This window comes from Lemur catta, chromosome 1, assembly GCF_020740605.2.
Source record: "Lemur catta isolate mLemCat1 chromosome 1, mLemCat1.pri, whole genome shotgun sequence".
NCBI lineage: Eukaryota > Metazoa > Chordata > Mammalia > Primates > Lemuridae > Lemur > Lemur catta.
In genome coordinates, this window is record NC_059128.1 from 114,176,262 (window position 1) to 114,197,790 (window position 21,529).

Below are 21,529 nucleotides of genomic sequence, written 5' to 3' on the forward strand. Positions count from 1 at the left end.
ACAGCGGTCAGAGGGGGCCTATGAGCACCTGAGTCAGGGCCTGTCCCTCCTCTGCCCACAGCCCTCCATGGCTCCCACCTTCCTCGAGGTCAAAGCCCAAGTCCTCTCCGAGACCCACCAGGCTCTGCACGACCTGCCCCATCCCTTCCCTGACCTCCCCTCCTCCCTCTTGCCCCTTCCTCACTCTGCTCCAGCCACACGGGCCTCCTCGCTATGCCTCCAACACACCAGGTGCAGCCCTGCCTCAGGGACTTTGCACGTGCTTTGCCCTCTGTGGCAAGCTGTTCCTTCAGAAAGCCCATGGCAGCCCCCCTCACCCCCTTTGTGTTTTCCCTCAAGTTCCTCCTCAGTGAAACTCTCATTTTTGTCCTAATTAAAAATCACAAGCCCTACTCCCTACTCAGGGTTTGGAGCCATCTCCTATTCTACCCTCCAGACAAGAGCCAGGGACTCCCTGCACAGTGCTCCTAGGACGGCAGGCTAGGAGATAGCCCGGCCTGCCCACGACCTTGTCCTCAGCCTGGCCTGTCCCAGCCTGCTCTGCCCCCTCCCTCCAGGAGCTTAGAAATTCACCCGGCACACGGATGCCAGACGGGAAAATTAATCGGGCCTCGCTAAGGCTGCTTTCTGCGCGGCCCGTCAATAGCAGCCGTAAAGCGGGATTTATGCAGCCCGGCCGGCTCCCGGTGGAAACCAGGAGGAGGAGCAACATTCTAGAAGAGTCCATCCCTCACCAGGGGGGTGGGCTGCGGCTGGGGCTCCAGGACCATCTTCTGCCGCCTTTCCCTGGGTTGGGTAGGCAGGGGCGGAAGCCTACGGCCCGGCACCTCCATGCTTTGGTCAGGACCACATATCCCATTACATCCCACAGTTACAGCCACCTGCTGTGTGCCAGGCCCCACCCCAAGTGTTTTTGGAACATCAACACTTTTAATTGGGAGGTAGGAGTTATTTTTATATCCCTTTTACTCCCAGGGAAACTGACTGCACAGAGAGGTTAAGCGACTTGCTTAAGGTTGCACAGCAAGAGAGTGGCAGAGCTGGGATTTGAACCTGTGGCGTTAGACTCACACTCCAGGTTCTTAACCACTGCCTGCTGCCACCTTTGTGTGTCTTGATTCTAAGATGGTTGCAACTGGGGGCTGGACTTCTCTTTTCTCACTCTGGGCAAGGAAGTAGGGGATGCCTGGGTTTCCCTGTCCCCAAACTCTATTCTTATTTCCTTTCTCCTGAACCAGTTGCTGTGGCTGCCACACTTGTCCCTGACCTAGGGGTTTGTGGTGACTAGTTTGTGAAAATATAAGCAGTCCGAGAAGGCACAGTCACAACCTGATTTAACTGAGGGCTGCTGGTCGCAGCTGGAGCTGTTGAATGGAGCCTGCCTGAAGCCCTTGCATGTGCTGATCCTTGGGGGTCTGTTGCTTTTCCTTTCCTCTCCCTCCCGGGTGGAGGCTGTTCCAAGGCATCCCTGGGCAGGTTGTGTAGGATCTGCGTTCAAATCCCAACTCTACTGTGTGACCTTGGGGAAGTGTCCTCCCGTCTCTGGGCTCAGCTTCCACATCTAAAACGTGGAGCTAATAATAGTGGACTTCTGCAGGCGCACAGAGAGGGCATAGATGGAGAGTCCAGACCCAGCCGAGCACTCCGTGGCCGGCCGCCTTTTTACTGCTATTCATCTGTTTCTACGTCGTCCTGCAACTGCAGAGAGCGGGAGAAGGGGCGGCCATCTCCTCCCCAGAGCCACTTCTGCAATCTCCAGACCGAATCCAGCGGCCTCCCTCTTCCACAGGCGCCGCAGGGACGGTTTTGATGGACATGTTTTTTGCACGGAAAAAAGCTGGAGGAATTGTATTTTGCCAAAAGTGTCAGCCGGAGAGAAAATATTTCCCGCATCTCTGGCGAGTGTTGACGAGGCAGAGCCAGCGCGCGGTGGGGGCGGGGCCGGGGCTGGGAAATCGGGGTGCACGTATCCCAGGGCCGGCCGCCCCCACCCCAGCCCCGGCTGCCTCCTCGGCCTCCAGTGCACACCCCCAGCCCTGCTCGCACCCCACTCCCCAGGCGGGCCTTGCCTGGCTTCTCCCTTGGACAGCGGGGCTCACACCCTCTCTCAGACGCCCTAACCCCCCTCTCTCTCCCCTCAATAAGTATTGAAGGAGTAGATGACTTGGGAGCTGTGATTTGAAAACCGAGAAGGAATTTACCTGGTCGAGGGGAAAAGCAGGGGGGAGCGTTCCAGGCGAGGCACAGCCCATGCAAAGGCCCTGGGGCGGGACCTCACCTGGCGTGTTGGAGGCTCAGTGAGGAGGCCCGTGTGGCTGGAGCAGAGTGAGGAGGGGGAGAGGGAGGAGGGGAGGGCAGGGAAGGGACAGGGCAGGTCGTGTAGGGTCTGGTGGGCTGAGGGGAGGACTTTGGGTTTTATCCAGGGGACGCTAAGGAGGGCTGGGAGGGTGATTGTTCTAATCTGTGAAAAGGAACACTACGCAGCCACGATAACGGATGAGGTGTGAGGTCAGGTGTGGGACCTGATGGGACTCATGTCCGGGGTGTGTGGACAGCGCCTGGCAGAATTGATGGAACAATGACATGGAGGGAGAACTTTCTGGAAGTATCTGCACCAAAACGTCCATGGGGATCCCTCCAGGGAAGCGGGTTGTGGCAGGGAGGTAATTTGCTTTGTTTTATTTTATTATTACTTTTCTTTAAAAGGTGAATTTCACACACTACAAAATTAGCCATTTGAAAGTTATGCTTGGGTGGCATTTCGTACCTTCCCAACGTCGTGTCCCCTCTCTCTAGTGCCAAAACACTTTCATCACCCCATAAGAAAACTCAGTATCCCAGAAGCATTATTATTTTTTACATGGTTTTTGTTGTTTTTTTTTTTTTTGAGACAAGGTCTTGCTCTGCTGCCCAGGCTGGCATGCAGTGGCGTCATCAAAGCTCACTGCAGCCTCCAACTCCTGGGCTCAAGCGATCCTCCTGCCTCAGCCTCCCGAGTAGCTGGGACCACAGGTGCCACCACCATGCCTGGCTAACTTTCCTATTTTTTGTAGAGACGGGGTCTCACTCTTGCTCAGGCTTGTCTTGAACTCCTGGCTTCAAGCGATCCTCCTGCCTCGGCCTCCCAATGTGTTAGAGTTACAGGCATGAGCCACTGAGCCTGGCCTCCTCTTCCTCTAAGGACACCAGTCATTGGATTTAGGGCCACCCTAAATCCAGGTTGATTTCACCTTGAGATCCTTACCTAATGACATCTGCAGAGACATTTCCAAATACAGTCTCATTCTGAGGTTCTGGGTGAGGGTGCTCTGAGCCTACTGTGCCTCGTAAGATAACACAGTCCACGGGTTCAGTTCCAAGGATTAGGATGTGGACATCTTGGGGAACATGTTGGTCTGTCTGCCACACCACATCATCCATCTGATTACGTCCCTCACCTGCTCAAAGACCTGCCATGACTCCCCATCGCCCTAGAGCAAAACTGTTCCCTACAGGTTCTGAGGGGTCCGGAATCTACCTCCTCCTCCCCTGTTCCCCTCTGCAACTCCCTCCAGCCACACCGTCTTTGTGGTGTTCTTCAAACAGGCCAGGCATAGTCCTGCCCCAGGGCCTTTGCACGGGCTGTGCCCTCTGCTTCCAACACTCTTCCGCAGTCACCCGCGCGACTCCTGCCTCTCCTTCCAGTGTCTGTTAGATGGCACCTGCTCGGCATTTATAACTTTCTCCCTCTTCCCTCTCTGGTAGCCTTTATTTCCCCCTTCCCTACCTTTATTTTCATAGCATTTTTCACCCACCAGACTATACAACCATCCGTAATGTTTATTGCTCTCTGCCTGTCTTCCCCGGTGGCTGTGAGCCCCAAGAGGGTGGGGGCCATGCCTGTCTCGGTCAATGCCAAGTCTGCAGCCCCCAGCCCAGGGCCCAGCAATAGGAGGGCATCAGATGAGTACTCGGCGTGGCTCACTGGAAACGGGGGCTTGATCCGTTTGTCCTTGGGGGTCACTGAGCATCTTCAGCGGTCCCCAAGCCTGCAGACGCAGCCAGCCGGCTGGGCTCTGGCCCGCTGTAAGCACCCGGCTTTCACTCCGTCCTGCCATCACTCAGACCCCGGCATGGGAGGTGACAGCTCCGCAGATGCCACTGGCTCGGGCTGCACCGCTGGGGCCAAGATGCTGTCACATATGCTAAATTGCAGGCAGGTGGCTTCCGTGGCTGCAGTGCTGAGGACAGGCAGGGACGTGACTGGGAAAATCTGCAGTTCCTTGGAGACCCAGGACTGAGCCTGGGGGTGGAGGCCTGGGAGCCCTCCCTGCCCCTCTCCGGGCCTCAGTTTCCCCATCTGCAAACAGAAGAGGTCTTGAGATCACTTGGGATCTTTGAGTTCCTTCTGGCACGCCCTGCATGAGTCCTTGACTAAACCCTTGCATGGCTTCGAACCTCCATATGTAAAGTGCAAGGATGAAAGAATAAGAAGTAAGGTCTGAGAATCGGAGGTGACCCTTTGTGAGCTCCCAGAACAGGGCACAGTGCTCAAAAAATGGTAATAATAACTTCATCATGATAGTTAACAGTGATCGAACACCCACTGTATACCTAGCCCCACAGCCAGAAGTTTATAAGGATTTTAGATCTATTTCAGGCTTTCAGCAGCCCCATGACATAGGATACTATTATTATCCCCATTTTGCAGGTGAAGAAACTGAGGTAAAGGCACTAACCCAAGGTCACACAGCCAAGAAGTTTCAGAGGCTGAACTGGACCCGGTCTCTCTGCTGCCAAGACTGGGCTCTGAACTATCACATCGTCAAGTGAACAGAGAGGCGTTTGTTAACCGTTTGAGAAGCTGGAGGGGACTTCTGGCCACTTTCCATAATGACACAGGGGGCCCCAGTTGTCTCCCCAGAGCAGGGCCGTGGCCACAGACCCCTTGTCACTCTCAACTTCGCCCTAGCACAGCCACCGCCTTGTGAAGACACAGCCATGGAAACCGATTCCTTCCTCAAACCCTGAGACCCCTCTGGCAGGGGAAGGAGAAGAGAAGGGAGGGGGGTCTCCCCAGTTGTCCCCCTGCAGCCTCCTTCAAGGAAAGGCGGGACACAGAGCAGCAGAGAGCCCACCGCACGCTGTGTGTGTGTGTGCGGGTGGGTGCACACACAGACCCGGGAAGGGTTTAGGCGGTGCCGGTACATTATGGACGTAATTAATCTTGTGTCTTGGCGGAGCGCAGGACGTTAAGAAATTACTCTCCGTGGTCCAGGCGAGGCGAGGGCTGGTGAGACCCCAGCTCCTTCTCCCCGGGATGGTGTGCAGAGGGCAGAGGAGGGAGACTCCACCGGGAGCTTCTCCTAAGGTCCCCGCCCCCCCTTATGGCCACGGAGTCCCCAACCCAGCTGGTAACCCCTGTGCACTGGGTATGTGATTTGGGGGGGTTATTTTATTTTGTGTTTATGGCTTTATTGGGGTATAAATGGCATATGATAAACCGCAAATGTTTTTTTCTTTTTTTGACACAGAGACTAGCTCTGTCACCCAGGCTGGAGTGCAGTGGCATCATCATAGGTCACTGCAGCCTCAACCTCCTGGGCTCAAGTGATCCTCCTGCCTCAGCCTCCCAAGTAGCTGGGACTACAGGTGTGTGCCACCATGCCCAGCTCATTTTTAAAAATTCTTTTTGTAGGGACAGGGTCTTGCTGTGTTGCCCAGGCTGGTCTCGAACTCCTGGCCTCAAGTGATCCTCCCGCCTTGGCCTCCCAAAGTGCTGGGATTACAGGCATGAGCCACCGCGCTGGGCCTACCATTATTTTAGATTGTACTCCTCCTACTTAGCACAAAATTGACTATAAACAGCCTCGGGCAGGCCCTTCAGGAAGTACTGCAGCAGCAGGCACTGTTGTCATAGGAGACGTCAGCTCCGTATGTGTTGTCACCCCTGCAGACTTCGCGGCAGGACAGGATTCGGAGGAGGCGGAAGACAGCGACACTGATGATCCTGATGTCGTGTGGGCCTAGGCTGATGTGTGTGATTATGTCTTAGTTTTTAACAAAAAATTTAAGAAGCAAAAAAATAAAACTAAACAATTTTAAAAATAGGAGAAAGCTTATAGAAATAGAATATAGAGAGAGAATATATTTTGGTATAGCCGTGCAATGTGTGTGTGTTGTAAGCTAAATGTTATTACAAAAGAGTCAAAGAGTTTTTAAAAACTTAAACGTTTATAAAGCAAGGGTAAGCAAAGGTTTACTATTGAAGAAAAAAAATACTTTTGTATAAATTTAGCGTAGCCTAAGTGTAGAGTGGCGTGTAGTGAGGTCCACCATTACTGTGTGTGTGGAGCGATGTCCGAGGCCTCCACGTTCACTTACCACTCACTCGCTGACTCACCCAGAGAAACTTCTAGTCCTGGAAGCTCCACTCACAGACAGTGCCCTAAACAGATGTACAATTTTTTATCTTTTTTTTTTTTTAAGAGACAGGGTCTCGCTCTGTCACCCAGGCTGGAGTGCAGTGGCATCATCATAGCTCACAGCAACCTCAAACTCCTGGGCTCAAGCGATCCTCCTGCCTCAGCCTCCCGAGTAGCTGGGACTACAGGCGCCACCACCACGCCCGGCTAATTTTTTTATTTTTAGTAGAGACGGGGTCTCGCTCTTGCTTAGGCTGGTCTTGAACTCCTGGCCTCAAGTGATCCTCCCACCTTGGCCTCCCAAAGTACTAGGATAACAGGCGTGAGTCACTGCTCCTCCTGGCCCATTTTTTATCTTTTATACCATATATTTCTTGTACCTTTTCTATGTTCGGATATGTTTAGATACACAAATACTTACCACTGTGTTACAGCTGCCTACGGGGTCCACATAGGAACACGCCGTGCAGGTGTGTCGCCCAGGAGCAAGAGGCTGCACCGTGCAGTCTGGGTGTGCAGCGGGCTGCACCGTCTAGGTCTGGGGGAGTACACTCTGTACACTCTACAGTGTTTGCATGATGACAAAATCGCCTGACAACGCATTCTTCAGCATGTATCCCCGTCGTTCAGCGATGCCTGGCTGTATTGACTTTTTCAAAATTCATTACATATTTACACAGAGCTCACTGTCCACCTGGCACTGCTACAGGCACGTGCCCCTTGCCACGTGTTAATGCCTCTCGATTTTTTTTTTTGACAGAGTCTCACTTTGTCACCCAGGCTACAGTGAGTGCCGTGGCATCAGCCTAGCTCACAGCAACCTCACACTCCTGGGCTCAAGCGATCCTCCTGCCTCAGCCTCCCGAGTAGCTGGGACTATAGGCGAGTGCCAACACATCCGGCTAATTTTTCTATTTTTAGTAGAGACGGGGTCTCACTCTTGCTCAGAGTGGTCTTGAACTTCTGAGCTCAAGCGATCCTTGTGCCTCGGCCTCCCAGAGTGCTGGGACTACAGGCGTGAGCCACAGCATCCGGCCGCCTCTCCACTTTTGAACATCTCCATTTGCAGCTGAGGAAACTGAGGCATGGGGCAGTCCTGGCCGCTCAGCCAGGAGGCATCTGAAGGGGGTAGGCATGTGCTCACTGTCTGTCACGCCACAGAGCCAGCGTGGCCCATTCAGGACGCTGCGGGCACACAGTGGGGCGCACAGGATCTGGCTCCAGCTTGGCCCAGAAGTCCCAGGCGGGGAAGGTAACTTCCCCGGTGCTGGGGTCTCAGGGCCGCAGCCCGATGCTCCGTACCCTCCCCAGAGCTGCCACCAGGGACCCCTGAATTGAGAGCCCCGGAGCCCCGGAGTGGCCTCGGCGGGTGCTGGCTCAGACGGTGAACAGATGCTTGCTATTTTAAACCCACTGTTAACTCATTAAGACAGCTGTTTCCCATCCCCAAAGTCGGCGGAATTAGAATTAAATTCATTCCAGAATTAAACACACACATACACACACGCACACCCCGCCACCGTTTAGAGGGAAAACTTGTTAGCATTTAGGCAAGCTGTGTCTCCGAGCCTGGGGACCCAGCTCAGCATCCGCCTGACAAGTGACATCACGGTGGAGCGGCAGGCAGCCGGCTCGTGGCCAAAATGCCCCAGGCGCCCGGATTCTCATGTCTGCCTAGGTCTCTGCCATCCGAGTCCAGCCGCCACCTGGGCACCTCCCTGGGTTTCTCCCTGACCCCTCAGGCCCAGCAGGGCCCTGATGAAGCTCAGTGTCTGCCCTGAATCTACTTCTCTTCTTGTCACAGCGGAGTCTAGTGTCACCCCTCTTCCTCCTCTCTTCTCACCTCTCATGTCCACATGGTCAGGACCTCCTGGTGATGCTACTTCTAAATGGCTTCACTCTTCCCTTACAGCTACTGCACCAGTCTGAGCCTCCCTCACCTCCAGCCCGGATACCTGCCCCAGACACCACCCAGGGCTTCCAACTTCCACCCTCACCTGCAACTGGCTGTTTCCCCTTGCTGGTCAGACGGATATTCTTAGAGTTTAAATTGGACTGTGTCACTTTTTTGCTTAACACCTTCCAGTACTGGGCTGTCCATTAGGACTTTCTGGGGTGACCAGGATGCTTTAGACCTGTGCCACCCAACATGGTCCCCCCATGTGTTTACTGAGCACTTGAAATGCGGCCACTGTGAGTGAGGAACTGCATTTTTAAATTTTATTTTATTTCATTTGAATATATTTAAATGGTCACATGTAGCCAGCAGCCCTCGTATTGGCCGGGGCAGCGCTGTGGGCCCCAGAGCTGACGCCATTGGCTGCCGGCTCAGATCCCCGAAGTGCTGGCTGGGATTCCAGCACTGGCTCTCGGCCCGAGGATGCTCTGCCGCCGCCCATGGCAGGCTGGAAGTGTCGCAGAGTCCATGCTTTTCCTGCCAGCAGCCCCGAACCAGCAGTGCATGGGTTGGTGCACAAATACCCCAGCTCCCTCGTCCTCAGGGCAGGACAGCTCTAAAGTTCATGCCCAACACGGGCTCCCAGAGGTCCCCCGTGGGACTGCGCCCCACCTGCCACCAGCCCACGAAGGAGTCCCTATGTGTTACTTCTCTGCCCTCTCCCACCTCCCCACGTCCCTCCTGCGGCATCCTGGTATCATCTCCCACATACACAACTTGTCCCGAAATCCTTGTCCCAGGGGCTGTTTTGTGGGAAGCAACTAGGCCAGGCTCTGTGCAGCACGGGCGGTGCAATGCAAACTGCTCACCACGGTCTGCAGGCTCCTCCGGCATCAGCTCGTTCCCGCCTCCTTCCCAGCCATCCACGCCGGCCACACCGTCCTCTCGTCTCCTTCAGACACATTAACCCCCTCGTGCCACAGGACATTTGCCCGTGCCGTTCACATGCCCTGGAGCCCTGTTCTTCCGCAGCTGGTCCCCGCCTTACCCTTCAAGTCTCATGTTTTGTTTTTTAAATTATTTATTTATTTATATATTTTTTTGAGATAGGGTCTCACTCTGTGGCCCAGGCTGGAGTGCAGTGGCATCATCATAGCTCACTGCAGCCTCCAACTCCTGGGCTCAACCCATCCTCCTGCCTCAGCCTCCTGAGTAGCTGGGACTACTGGTGCGCACCACCATACCCGGCTAATTTTTTATTTATTTTTTTATAGAGATGGGATCTTGCTATGTTGCCCCGGCTGGTCTCAAACTCCTGGGCTCAAGCAATCCTCCTGCCTCGCCTCCCAAAGTGCTGAGGTTACAGGTGTGAGCCACCATGCCTGGCCTATTTGAAATAATCTTGTTCATTGGTTTCAACGTCATTCAACATTCCCCTCCTCTGCTGGACCGACCTCTACGAGGGTTGGGACTGGGTCCCTTCTGTGTCCCCAGTGCCTATAGCACAGGGCCTGGTACACAGTAGGTGCTTAGCAAATGTGTGATGAAGACATAGATGAAATGACATCCTCAACAAATCCCAGGTGCTCAGGAAGTGTGATCTGGTGGCACCCCGAGAATGAGGTGTGTTCTAGCAGTGAAGGTGCTAGGAGATGTTGGATTCTAGAAGCATCCATCCATGGGTGAATCCTCAGAGAAAACATAGAGGCTTCTTATCCCCCACCAGCTCCCACGGCCCTGCTGGGAGTCTATACACAGAGCTGATGCCACGTGGACATGGCTCTCTGAAATCTATGTCCAATAATCTATGGTAATCAAGACAGGCAGTATTGGCATAAGGATTGACAAATAGATCAATGGAACAGAATTGGGGGCCCAGAAAGAGACATCCCCCCCAACACACACACACACACACACACACACACACACACACACACACACACGTGGTCATTTGCTTTTAGACAGTCCAATGGCAAAAGGCAAGTGTTTTCAACAAAAGCTGCTGGAACGACTGGTTACCCAGTTGTGTGGAGGAAAAAAGATGAACCCCAACCCCTACCTCACACCATACGCAAAAATTAATTTGAGGCTGAGCATGGCGGCTTATGCCTGCAATCCCATAAAAATGCATTGGCAGTTTTGCTAAATATTGTCTCTGAATCCCATCCCCCGGGGGTGAGGGTGGGGTGTCCATTTGTCGTCCCACCGGCAATGGACAAGAAAGTCTGTTTGCCACATACAAGTGGATGACAGAGCAGGGCTCCCCAGGCAGGGAAGCTGGGTTGGGGGACTGCCCCTCTTCTTAAGCCTTCGGGGATGGGAAGGGTGGTGATTGCTTCAGTGGCAGGAGTGAAAGTCGGGGTCCCGTCAATATTAGCAGGGGATCCCAAAGTTGTCAGGTCAAAGAACGTGAACTCTGTGACCTTGGGGAGGGTACTTGAAGTCTTTGGGCCCCAGTTTCCTCATCTGCAAAATGGGTTTGACATCAGCCACATAGCATTGAGGGATTACGTGTGTTGAGCACTTAGCATGGGGTCTGACATGCAGGAGATGCTCAGTAAATATTAGCCCAGTGGCATGACCAGCCTGGGCAAGAGCAAGAGACCCCGTCTCTACAAAAAATAGAAAAATTAGCCGGGCATCCTGGTGTGTGCCTGTAGTCCCAGCAACTCGGGAGGCTGAGGCAGGAGGATGGCTTGAGCCCAGGAGTTGGAGGCTGCAGTGAGCTATGATGACACCACTGCACTCTAGCCAGGGTGACACAGTGAGACTCTGCCTCAAAAAAAAAAGAAAAAAAATCAGCCCATCATTTGTTGAGTCATGAGCTACTAAGACAAGACTTAGGAAATGCCAGCCCATTGGCGTCAGGTGACGTGAATCTGAGTCTTTTCTTTGTCCCCAACACACTGGGTGGGCTTGGGCTGGTCCTGCCTCTCTCTGGGCCATGTCCCCCCATCCATGAAGAGGGGGGAACAAAAGGACGTCTGACCCCAGGTGGCCCACCGGTGGGTTTCCATCTCCCCTCCCAACCCCTGGTGGCCTTGGGCAGAACGTTGGCCACCGCAGCAGGCGGTGGGCCTTGTGGCAGCCCAGGACGCCTCATCCTGCGTAGACGGATCCCTCTTCCCGGCAGTGTTTTCTGTCTCCACGCGTTTAACTATCCTGGCATAAAACCAGGGACCTTGGGGCAGGACAGGAGGGAAGACAAAAGAAGCCATCTGAGCTCGGACAGCAGATCCGTTTCATCTGCAGCCGGACCCTTGTCCTGGCAGGGGCCGAGCTGGGAGGACGCCGGTGAGGCGGGAGGTTTGGGGTGCCAGGTGCTGGGGGGCGGATGCCGAGGCTTGGCCCGGCCTCTTCTTAGCTGTGGCGCTTGGGCGGGGGTCGTCCTGTCTCTGCGCCTGCTCCCTCCCGGGAGTGGCGGGGAAATGGCAGCCCCCACTCAGAGCGCAACAGGAGGGGGCTGTGCTCAGAAAATGCGTGTTGACTCTGAGAGACATTGAGACAGAGCGTCGGAGAGAGATTCATAAGGACAGAAAAAGAATCAGAAAGACACAAAGACAAGACAGAGAGGAAGAGACCTGTATGGGAATGACAGTATTTTTGGCACCTTCCTCAGGGGGTCGCTGGGAGCCTCGGGGAGGTGACGCTGGCAGAGCCTGGCACCATGTAAGTGCTGAGTCCGTGCTGCTGGGGGCCACCATGCCCACCTGTGGACCCAGGAGCCGAGGACGCCCCAAGTCAGGGACCTAGAATGTTCTATTGGCCCCAGGCCCAGGCAGCTGGAGGTTCCTGGGGGGAGGATGGAACAGGATGATATCACAGAGGCTGGGGACACCTAGAACCCAGAGGGCTCCTGGCCTCAGTGTCATCTGCCAGAAAAGCCACCGAGGCCAGCAACTGCTGAGACCAGCCTTCAAAGGCGCCATGCGCGCTGGGCTGCCGTGGGGAGCACATTCTGTCTAGATCCGCCGGGTCCCAGCGCCTCTGCGTCCCTGTGTCTGAGCCCTGCCAGCCACTCCCACTCCCTGCCACTCGCAGCATCCGGCCACGGGCCCCCTGGGAGGCCCTGGAGATGCCCCACGGCCTCCCGTGTGCCGTCCCCAGCGGGACCTAGCTGTGCGCAGCCTGGGGGAGGGGCGGCCATGGGGCGGCGGCGGCTGGCCCCAGCACTGGTGGCGGCATTCAAGGCCTTGCTGATCCTGCCGGCGCTGCTGGCGCCCTCGCAGGCGGTGGTGCGGGCCGTGCTGGAGGACAACGCCAGCACCGTGGACTTTGCGGACCTGCCCGCGCTCTTCGGCGTCCCCCTGGTCCCCCAGGGCGTGCGGGGCTTCCTGATGGAGGCGAAGCCGGCCAACGCGTGCCAGCCCATCGAGGGCCCGCAGCCGGGCAACGGTTCCCTGGGCGCCATCGTGCTGATCCGCCGCTACGACTGCCCCTTCGACCTCAAGGTGCTCCACGCCCAGCGGGCCGGCTTCCAGGCGGCCATCGTGCACAACGTGCGCTCCGACGACCTGGTGCGCATGGCCCACGTGTACGAGGACCTGCGGGGCCAGATCGCCATCCCCTCGGTGTTCGTGGGCGAGGCCGCCTCGCAGGACCTGCGGGTCATCCTGCGCTGTGACAAGTCGGCCCACGTGCTCCTCCTGCCCGACCACCCGCCGTGCCCGGACCCGGACTGCCACCCCGTGCTGGCCATCTCCTGGGTGCTGGGCCGCAGCCTGGCCCTGGTCACCTCCGTCCTCTTCGTCCTGCGCCGCCTGTGGCTCTGGGCCCGGGGCTGGTGGACCCGAGGGCCGGCGGTCAGGGCGCCCGCCTGCCAGAAGGCCCAGGTCCACACCTTCACGTGGCGCAGCGACCTGTGCCCCATCTGCCTGGACGAGTACGAGGAGGGCGACCAGCTCAAGATCCTGCCCTGCTCCCACACCTACCACTGCAAGTGCATCGACCCCTGGTTCGCCCAGGCTGCCCGGCGCTCGTGCCCCGTGTGCAAACAGTTGGTGGCCGGCACCGAAGACGGCTCGGACTCCACCATCGACAGCTTCTGCGATGAGGACCCCTCCCTGCCCGGCCACCGGCCCCCTGTCTGGGCCATCCAGGCCCGGCTGCGCTCCCGGAGGCTGGAGCTGCTGGCCCGAGCCGGCCCGCACGGCTGCTGCAGCCCTGCGTCCCTGGCTGTGGCTGAGGCCACCGCGGTGACCTCCGACAGGTCCCTGGGACCGTCCTGAGGCCCTGCAGCCCCTCGGCCAGCCAAGATCTGGGGCGGGGAGGGTGGCAATGAGGAATGTTTCTGGTCTGGAGAAAATAAAGTGGATTTGAAATTAGATTCTTGCCTTCACTGCTGCCAGACTGCCCGGCCTCTGGCTGGGGACAAGGGACACCCATCCCAGCTGAGCCTAGCGTTGGCCCCGGTGTCTGCAGGTGAGTGAGGAGACAGCGGGCTGAGGGCCGGGCGTCCCTGCCTCAGTTCCAGTCTTGGGCACATGGGCCACTGATCCTTGACACACTCATTCATTATTCATTTACACTTTTTCTTCTAAAGGCTGTTTGAATCAGGATCCAGGTAAAGTTTAGACTCGTGGGTGGTCTCTCCAGTCTCTTTTCATCCATAGCTTCTCCCTCTTTTTCTCTCTCTTTTAGTTTTTCTTTACAGTTTATTTGTTGAAGCAACTGGGTCATCTGTCCTGTGATGTCCCCTTTCTGGATTTTGCCTTGTGGTGTCATTTAACATGTTCCTCTGTCCCCAGTATTTCCTGTGAATGTGTAGTTGGATTCAGAGACCAGATCAGATGTGGTTTAATTTTATGGTGGGCCAGGGGCAGTGGCTCACGCCCGTAATCCCAGAATTTTGAGAGGCTGGGGCAGGAGGATCACTTGAGGCCAGGAGTTTAAGATCAGCCTGGGCAATATAGTGAGACCCTGTCTCTACCAGAAATAGAAAAATTTGCCAGGCATGGTGGTGGCACCTGTAGTCCCAGCTACTCGGGAGGCTGGGACAGGAGGATCTGAAACCCAACCACAGCAGCTCAAGCGCACAGGGCTTATTTGCTCATGAACATAGGAGTCAGCCCAGAAACAGCGCAGAGACTTCATGGTGTCTGGGGCCCAGAATTCTTCGATCTTACTTCTCCACATCCTCAGGAAGTGGCATCCTCTTCAAGGGACAAGGGGGCTGCTTGAGCTCTAGCCATCACATCTGCCTTCCAAGCAAGGAGGAGGAAGGGGTGAGGAAGGGCTCACACCACTTCTGCTCATGCTGCATTGGCCAGAACTTAGTCCTGTGGCCACACCTGGCTAAAAGGATGCTGGGAAATCTCATCTTTATTCTGAGTGACGAACTGTCCCCTGAAAACCAGGAACTCTCTTACCATGGAAGAGGAGGGAACAGATATTGGGGCTGTCCAGCACTGCTTGACACTTGGACACACTCATGGAACCTGGCCCTCCATGGCTGCCCAATACATACTTGGTGAATGAGTGAATGAATGAATGGATAAACCCGCACAGCTCCAGCTTCAGCCTCCTTCAGGGTGGGGTGAGCTCCCCGTCACTGGGATGGAAATCAGCTCTTACTGAGGCCCTACTGTGCACCACACCCCAGGCCAGATGGCTTCACTCCACTATTCAACCTCTCTGAGCCTCAGTTTCCCTACCTGTAAAATGGAAACAGCAGTGGCACCTGCCCATCTGGGGTTTTCCAAGTATGGACAATGCTGAGCAGTGCCTGCCACCTACTAAGCGTTCTGTGCACATCTGTTGATTGACTAAGTGACCTGCCCACAGCTCGGTTATAATATCAGGTGATGGGGAAAACTCAGGCACTGCGTCAACCCACAGGGAGGTGCCCAGCTCATTCCAGAGAATCTGGAAGGCTTCCTGGAGGCAGTGTCTTCTAGACTGAGATCAGAATGAGCAATGCCATGAAAAGGAAAAGTGATCCTGGCAGCTGGAACAGCATGGATAAAGGCCGCGAGCAACATGATCTGGCACCCAGCACGTGCTTAATAAGTGTACATAGAGTTCCCTGCCCCCGCTCAGGACCCGCCTCCTCTGAGAAAGGAACTCAACTTTGTCCCAGCCTCCTCCGTCCCCCAGCAGCCAGGCCCGGGCCCTTCTCCAGCCGCCTCCACGAAAGCGGAGAGCTGCCAAGGACTGGCAGCTTCGGGAGGCCGCCCGTGCCAGCCCCGCCGGCCCCCGCCTTGGCTGCTGTTCCCCGCGAGCAGCAGTCACGGCCCCCTCCCGCCCAGCCAGGTGGTGCCCCGTCTGTGTTTGTCTAACGGGGCGTGTGGCCAAACGGGGAAACTGAGCCCCGAGGAGCGGGGGCACTCGGAATGGCTGGAGCCACCAGCCCTGCCACAGCGCGCACTGTTTGGGGAGGCGTCCTGGGGGGCAGGCGTTTGAGGGACACATAGGAGCTCATCAAGAAAAGCAGAAGTTGCGGGGAAAGGGCACCCCTGGTCGGAAGGTGCAGTCGATCCCGCGTACCTTGGAGGATGACAAAATAAACCCTTAAGGACTCAGATGACAAAGGGCTTGGGGGTTAAACCTCCCCCCATCCCCTCAAGAGAGACCTGTTAATTTCACCTGCTGGATGAAAGAACAGAGAGGTTATGCAATCTGCCTGAAGCCACACAGCACACCAGGGACTGAGCCAGGGTTTGAACCCAGGCTCACAGAGCCCCGTGCACTTTACTTTTTCACTCAACTGCCTCTCGATCCCTATTTAATGAGCACCTACTATGTGCTAGGTGCTGTGCTGGAGACACTGCCATGACACAGAGAGACCCCCACCCTCAGGGAGTTTACTATATAATGAATTGCAGTTTTTTTTAATGCAACAGGGTGCTCGGGCATCAGGTTATGGGAGGATGGTGGATTTAGTTGGGGTGATCAGGGAGGGCCTCCCTGAGGAGGTGACATGTGGGCAGAGACACGAAAGACGGGATAGATCCAAGTGCAGGAAGACAGGGAGGAAGATGTGGGGAAACAACATTCCTCCTGGAGGGAGCCGCAGGTGCAAAGGGCCTGGGGCAGGAGCTATTGCAGAGGGCAGCGTGGTGGGGGGACAGGGAGCAAAGGGGAGAAAGGCATCAGTTTTTAATTTATAGCTTTTTGAGCTGTGTCCAATGCATAGTAGCGTAACCACCATCACAATCAAGACACAAAATAGTCACATCTCCCCAAAACATCTGCTTGTGTCCCCTCTGTCCTCTGCTGGGACAAAACCCCTGGTCCCTGACCCACCCCCTGTCCCACACCGCATAAACATCTGTGTACAAGTTATCGCATGGACACGTGTTTCCCTTCTCTCGGGCGAGCACCCAGGAGCAAGCGGGAGTGCTGCGTGTGCTTAACTTTATACGACGACGTTAAGGGACTGCGCCATTCGCCACCCCCAGCAGCACAGGGGACCCGCCACTGCTCCACATTGGCTCTTGAGATTGTCAGTTACAAATTTTTTAGCCGTTTCCATACGTGCAAAGTGGTATTGCACTGTGGCTTTGATTTGCATTTCTGCCGTGACTAATGGCACTGAGCGTCTTGGCACGTGCCTCTCTGCCATCTGCGTGTCTTTGGTGAAGTGGCAGTTCAAGTCTTTTGCCACAGAGAGCTGATGGACGCTTTTAAAGGTTTCGTTGCATGTGGAGGGTGGCAAGGAGGGGAAGTGTGGAAGAGAGAAAGGAGGAAGTCACTGGCTCGACGCAGGCAAGAGCCGACTGCGGGCAGGGGTGGTGGGCGTGGGGGGTGTGAGTGGGCCCGCTCTGGAGAAGCCCAAGTCCTCCTTGAGGCCCACCAGGCCCCGCACACCCGCGCTGCCTGCTCCCTGCCCTCCCCTCCTCACTCTGCTCCGGCCACACGGGCCTCCTCGCTGAGCCTCCAACACACCAGGCGCCGTCCTGCCCCAGGGCCTTTGCACCGGCTGTGCCTCTGCCTGGGATGCTGTCCCCCAGATGTCCCCACATGGCTTCCTGTCTTGCCTCCTTTGGTCCTCAGATCAAGTGTCCCATCCTCACTGAGGTCTCCACTGATGGCTTGTTTAGGCTGCAACTCCCCCACCCCGGGGAGCCTCATTTTTCTTCCTTGCTATAGTTTTCTCTTCAGTACTGAACTTACGACTCTCTGACCTGACAAGTTTTGCTTTTATATTGTCTGTTTCCCCCAATAGACTGTGAGCACCACAACTTTGGGGACTTTGTCCCCAGTGAGCTCAGATCACACCTGATGCACAGTAGACGCTCAACGGATATTGAGTGAATGAAGGAGTGAATGAAACGGGCCTCTGCCCTGCACAAAACCCCACTGAGGGGCACCCTTGCCCTCTGACCACACCATTTCCTCTGCCTTTGCTGAGCCTCCAGGGGGGAAATGGAGTCAGAGCATGAAGAGGAATCCCAAAATGACCTGAGGAGTCCATCTTGAGGACGGAAACCCTGACCAAAGGCCGTCCAGTGCTTGCATGCCAGTGGTGATGGGGAACTCACTCCCGCATATGAGGCATTCTTCTCCATTTCTTTCTTTTCAAGACCAGACTGGTCTCGAACTTTTCGCCGCGAGTGATCCTCCCGCCTTGGCCTCCCACAGTGGTGGGATTACAGATTTGAGCCTCACGGTTCCCAGTCCCATGAGGAAGATGGTATGACAAGACAGGGGCAGTGTAACTATGGCTGTGATGGGAGACACTGGGTGCTGCGAGCACCCAGAGAGGCACCTGCTGGCCAGTCTGGGAAGGCTTCCCGGGGGAGGAGTCATCCACATCAAGACTTGAAAGGTAAAGTAGATGCAGTTCAGTGTTGCCTGGAAGGTTGTTCTGGATGGAGGGAACAGCATGTGCGAGGGCTCAGGGTCCCAGAAGGCACAGGAAACCTTGATCTTTCCAAATCCTCCCTCCTCTTTAACACACATACACTCTTCTAGCAAGTTGTAACAAATAATGACAGTTCAAGTTTATAACAAGGCTCCAGCAGCCTGAACACACTTGGGCACAACTTTCTAGAACAACAAACAGAAATAGCTCCTGTTATGAGCGATCCCACTTTCCAGATGAGCAAACTGAGCTCAGAGAGGTTAAGCGACTTACCCCAGGGCAAACAGCTGGGACGGAGCTGGAATTTGAATCCAAAAAACCTATCTCCAGAGGGTACCATACCCACAAGGAATGGTCTAAATGAAGGAGTGAATCCTTGAGTGAAGGCAGGGTGATCTGTCCCTCCCAGGCCAGGTTGCTTAGGGTGTCCCTTGTGCCTGCCTCTATCCCAGTTCCTCCTCCTAACCTCCTTTGAAGGGTGCCAAGCCTCCCCAATGTGGGCTGAGGATAATAGGTTCTTAACCTCCTCCGTCCCACACCTTCTACTCCTAGTGATACAACCAGTGAGACGCAGATTCCCAGAAATTGTTATTGCCATTCCCAGAGGCCACTGGGGGAGGCCAGGGGAGGCCGGCTGCCAGGATCTTGGCCCTGGCAGTGTCAGGAAGGGAGATGCAGAAGCTGTGATTCAGCACCTGGTCTCCTTCCTTCCTCCTCCTCTGTCCCCACCCCTCACAGCCTCCCAGCCAGGCCCAGGAGGGGAGGACGTTTTTAGGAACAGATGGCTGCCTTCCTCGCCCAGCGCTCCGCCAGTTAATTAACGCCGCCTGTAATTAAACTTCCCACAAATTAGCTGTCAGCTACGCTAAAGGGAACCGTCCCTCTCAAATGCCACTTTGACTTGCTGAATTGTGAGACTTGTTGACAAAATAATTAAAGGCAGAGGGGAGGCAACCACAATTTGGAGACTTCCCCCCTCCCCAATATCTCTATCAGTGTCCTTGGCCAAATCCTCCCAGCCAGGACTTGGGAATACAAGGTTGCTGTTTTTTTTCCTGGGGTTCCATGACATCAGTCCTTCCACAATGGAAGAAATCATTATTGAGCACCAACAATGTGCCAGGCACTGTGCTGGGGACACGACGGTGGCCAAGGTAGACATAGTCACTTCCTTCTTGGAACTTACAGCCTTGACATAAAAATTTAAAAGCAAAGAAGTTAATGAAGTTATTACAGCTGGGTGAAGAGCATTCCAAGAAGCACGCACAGCATGTGCAAAGGTCCTGGGGCAGGATTGCACCTGGCATGTTAGAGGCACAGCGAGGAGGCCCCTGTGGCTGGAGAAGAGGGAGGAGGGGAGGGCAGGGAGGGGACAGGGCAGGTCGTGCAGGGCCTGGTGGGCTGCAGGGAGGACTTGGGCTTTGACCCCAAGGAAGGTGGGAGCCATGGAGGGCTGTGGGCAGAGGAGGGACAGGCCCTGACTCAGGTGCTCACAGGCGCCCTCTGGCTGCTTTGGGGATGACAGACTGTGGGGTGGGAGTGGCAGGGACCAAGGCAGAGGGGACTGGACTAGGCTGGTCCAGGCTTGACCAAGCCCAAGACAGAGGAGCAGGGAGATGTGGGTGGATCTGGGATAGACTCTGCAGCACCAGTGACAAGACTGGCTGATATATTGTATGGAGGGAGCCAGGGGAGGGAAAGACCAGAGTCGCTGACGCCCAGGTCTCTGGCCCAAGCTCGGGAAGCAGAAGAAATGGCCAATTGATCCACCAAGATGTCAGATTTCCAAACAGCAGAGCCTTTTTCAAAAAGAAAATTCTGCAGCCTCAGATCGGCCCGTTGCCAATGCCAAGGGAGTGTGGTGGGAGGGAGTGCGAGTCCCCACCCCAGTGGCCCCTGAGGGTTGCCCCAGCATCAAGGGTGAGAGTGAAGGCTGCCCGCACCTGTTATGACATGAGGGGGTCCCGATGGCTACAGAGCCAAGACTCCAGCAAACCCCAGGGGGAACAAACCATATGCCCACCGGATGCCCACTGGGGCCAGAAGACCATTCAAGGTGCCGCGCAGCTTGGGCAAGAAACCCAACACGGACCTCTGCTTTCCTCCTCCTGCCAGGATAGCTTGCAGCCCTGCAGGACAGGTTTCAGGCCCTCAAGGCACCACAGGGCCTTTGCACAAGCTGTGCTTGCTGGTGAACACCCTCTTCTTCCTCCCTCACTACCCCTTTCTTATTTTTCAGGACTTTGCTCCAGCGTCACCTCCTCCGGGAAGCCTCCTTTGACACCCCAGCCTGAGTCAGGCACTTCCTCTGGGCCCCACCATGTCTGTGACTCCCCCAGCCCGGCCCTAGTCACCCAGTGTTCTAACCACCTGGCACCATGTCTGTCCTCTTCCCCCCTGGACTGTGAACCCATGAGCACTGTCTTGGTCACCAGTGTCTGCAAGAGTTGTAGGCTCGATAAATAATAAGAGCGCTTATCTGAAACCCCTGGGGCCAGATGTGTTTCAGAATTCAGAACGTTCCAGATTGTAAGCTGCTGCTAAGATGCACTCAGCATATATTATTTAACACTCCCAGCAGGGCCTGGGGCAGCCAGTCCCCACCTCCCAAGTCAAACGCTGTAGCAATACTAGGAATATTCACCGTAAGTAGGATAAATAAAGGATATTAACAGCCAAAGGTCAGTTTAGGTCTTGACAGCCAATGAGTATTAGAGTCATCCTGATGAAAAATCCTATTTTTGGAGCTTTTTAGATGTTGGGGTTGTGGGTGAGGGAGTGTGGGCCTGGGGCTGATGTTTGCAGGGTGCTTTTGCCTGCCTGGGAGTGTACTGGCAGCCTGTGCCCCGGTCAAGGGCACGGGGCCCGCCCACTTTGCAACTGGGGCTGGGGCAGGTGACATCACCTTTCTGCACCTCAGTTTTCCCATCTGTGAAATGGGGATGATAAAATACTTCATTTGCTGTGCTGTTGGTGAGGGCAAGGGAGGATGAAATCACTTACTGTATAATTTATATAAAGTGCTTGGAATGTCACCTGGCCACAGGAAGTGCTCAACAGCTATTTGTTAAACTAATAATAATAATAATAATAATAAAGTAGACTGGAGAAGGCTCTAGGGAGTTAAGATGATGCACCCTACAGCCCAGCAGGTCTCCTCCGAGAGACATGGGCAAAGACATTATTAATTGCAAGGCACGTGGGTGGAACTTCAAAACAAAATACGAATTGCAGAAAACAGGAAAAGGAGTGAGATCTCTCTTGCTCTCTCACTGTCTCTCTGTAAATTAAAAACGTCCTCAAGGAGATTTCTGGGTGATAGAAATGCTGTATATCTGGATGGAGGTCGTGCTTACACACAGGTGTATGTATTTGTCAAGACTCATCGAACTGCATCCTTACATTACATCTCCCTAAATCCCA

General features: G+C 55.2%; 1 protein-coding gene across 1 annotated transcript; it reads left to right on the top strand.

Annotated features, from left to right (window-relative positions):
- Positions 1-10,512: 10,512 nt before the first annotated feature.
- Positions 10,513-13,529, top strand: ZNRF4 (zinc and ring finger 4). The gene is made up of 4 exons (XM_045551673.1): positions 10,513-10,524; positions 11,574-11,595; positions 12,074-12,203; positions 12,254-13,529. The coding sequence occupies exons 1-4, from the start codon at positions 10,513-10,515 to the stop codon at positions 13,527-13,529; spliced, it is 1,440 nt and encodes a 479-aa protein (XP_045407629.1).
- Positions 13,530-21,529: the final 8,000 nt, after the last annotated feature.

Coding starts and splice junctions, on each gene's coding strand:
- ZNRF4 (XM_045551673.1), top strand. Junction 11,596..12,073: donor GCCGAGCTGGGAGGACGCCG/GTGAGGCGGGAG, acceptor TATTGGCCCCAG/GCCCAGGCAGCTGGAGGTTC. Junction 12,204..12,253: donor AGCCACCGAGGCCAGCAACT/GCTGAGACCAGC, acceptor TGCCGTGGGGAG/CACATTCTGTCTAGATCCGC.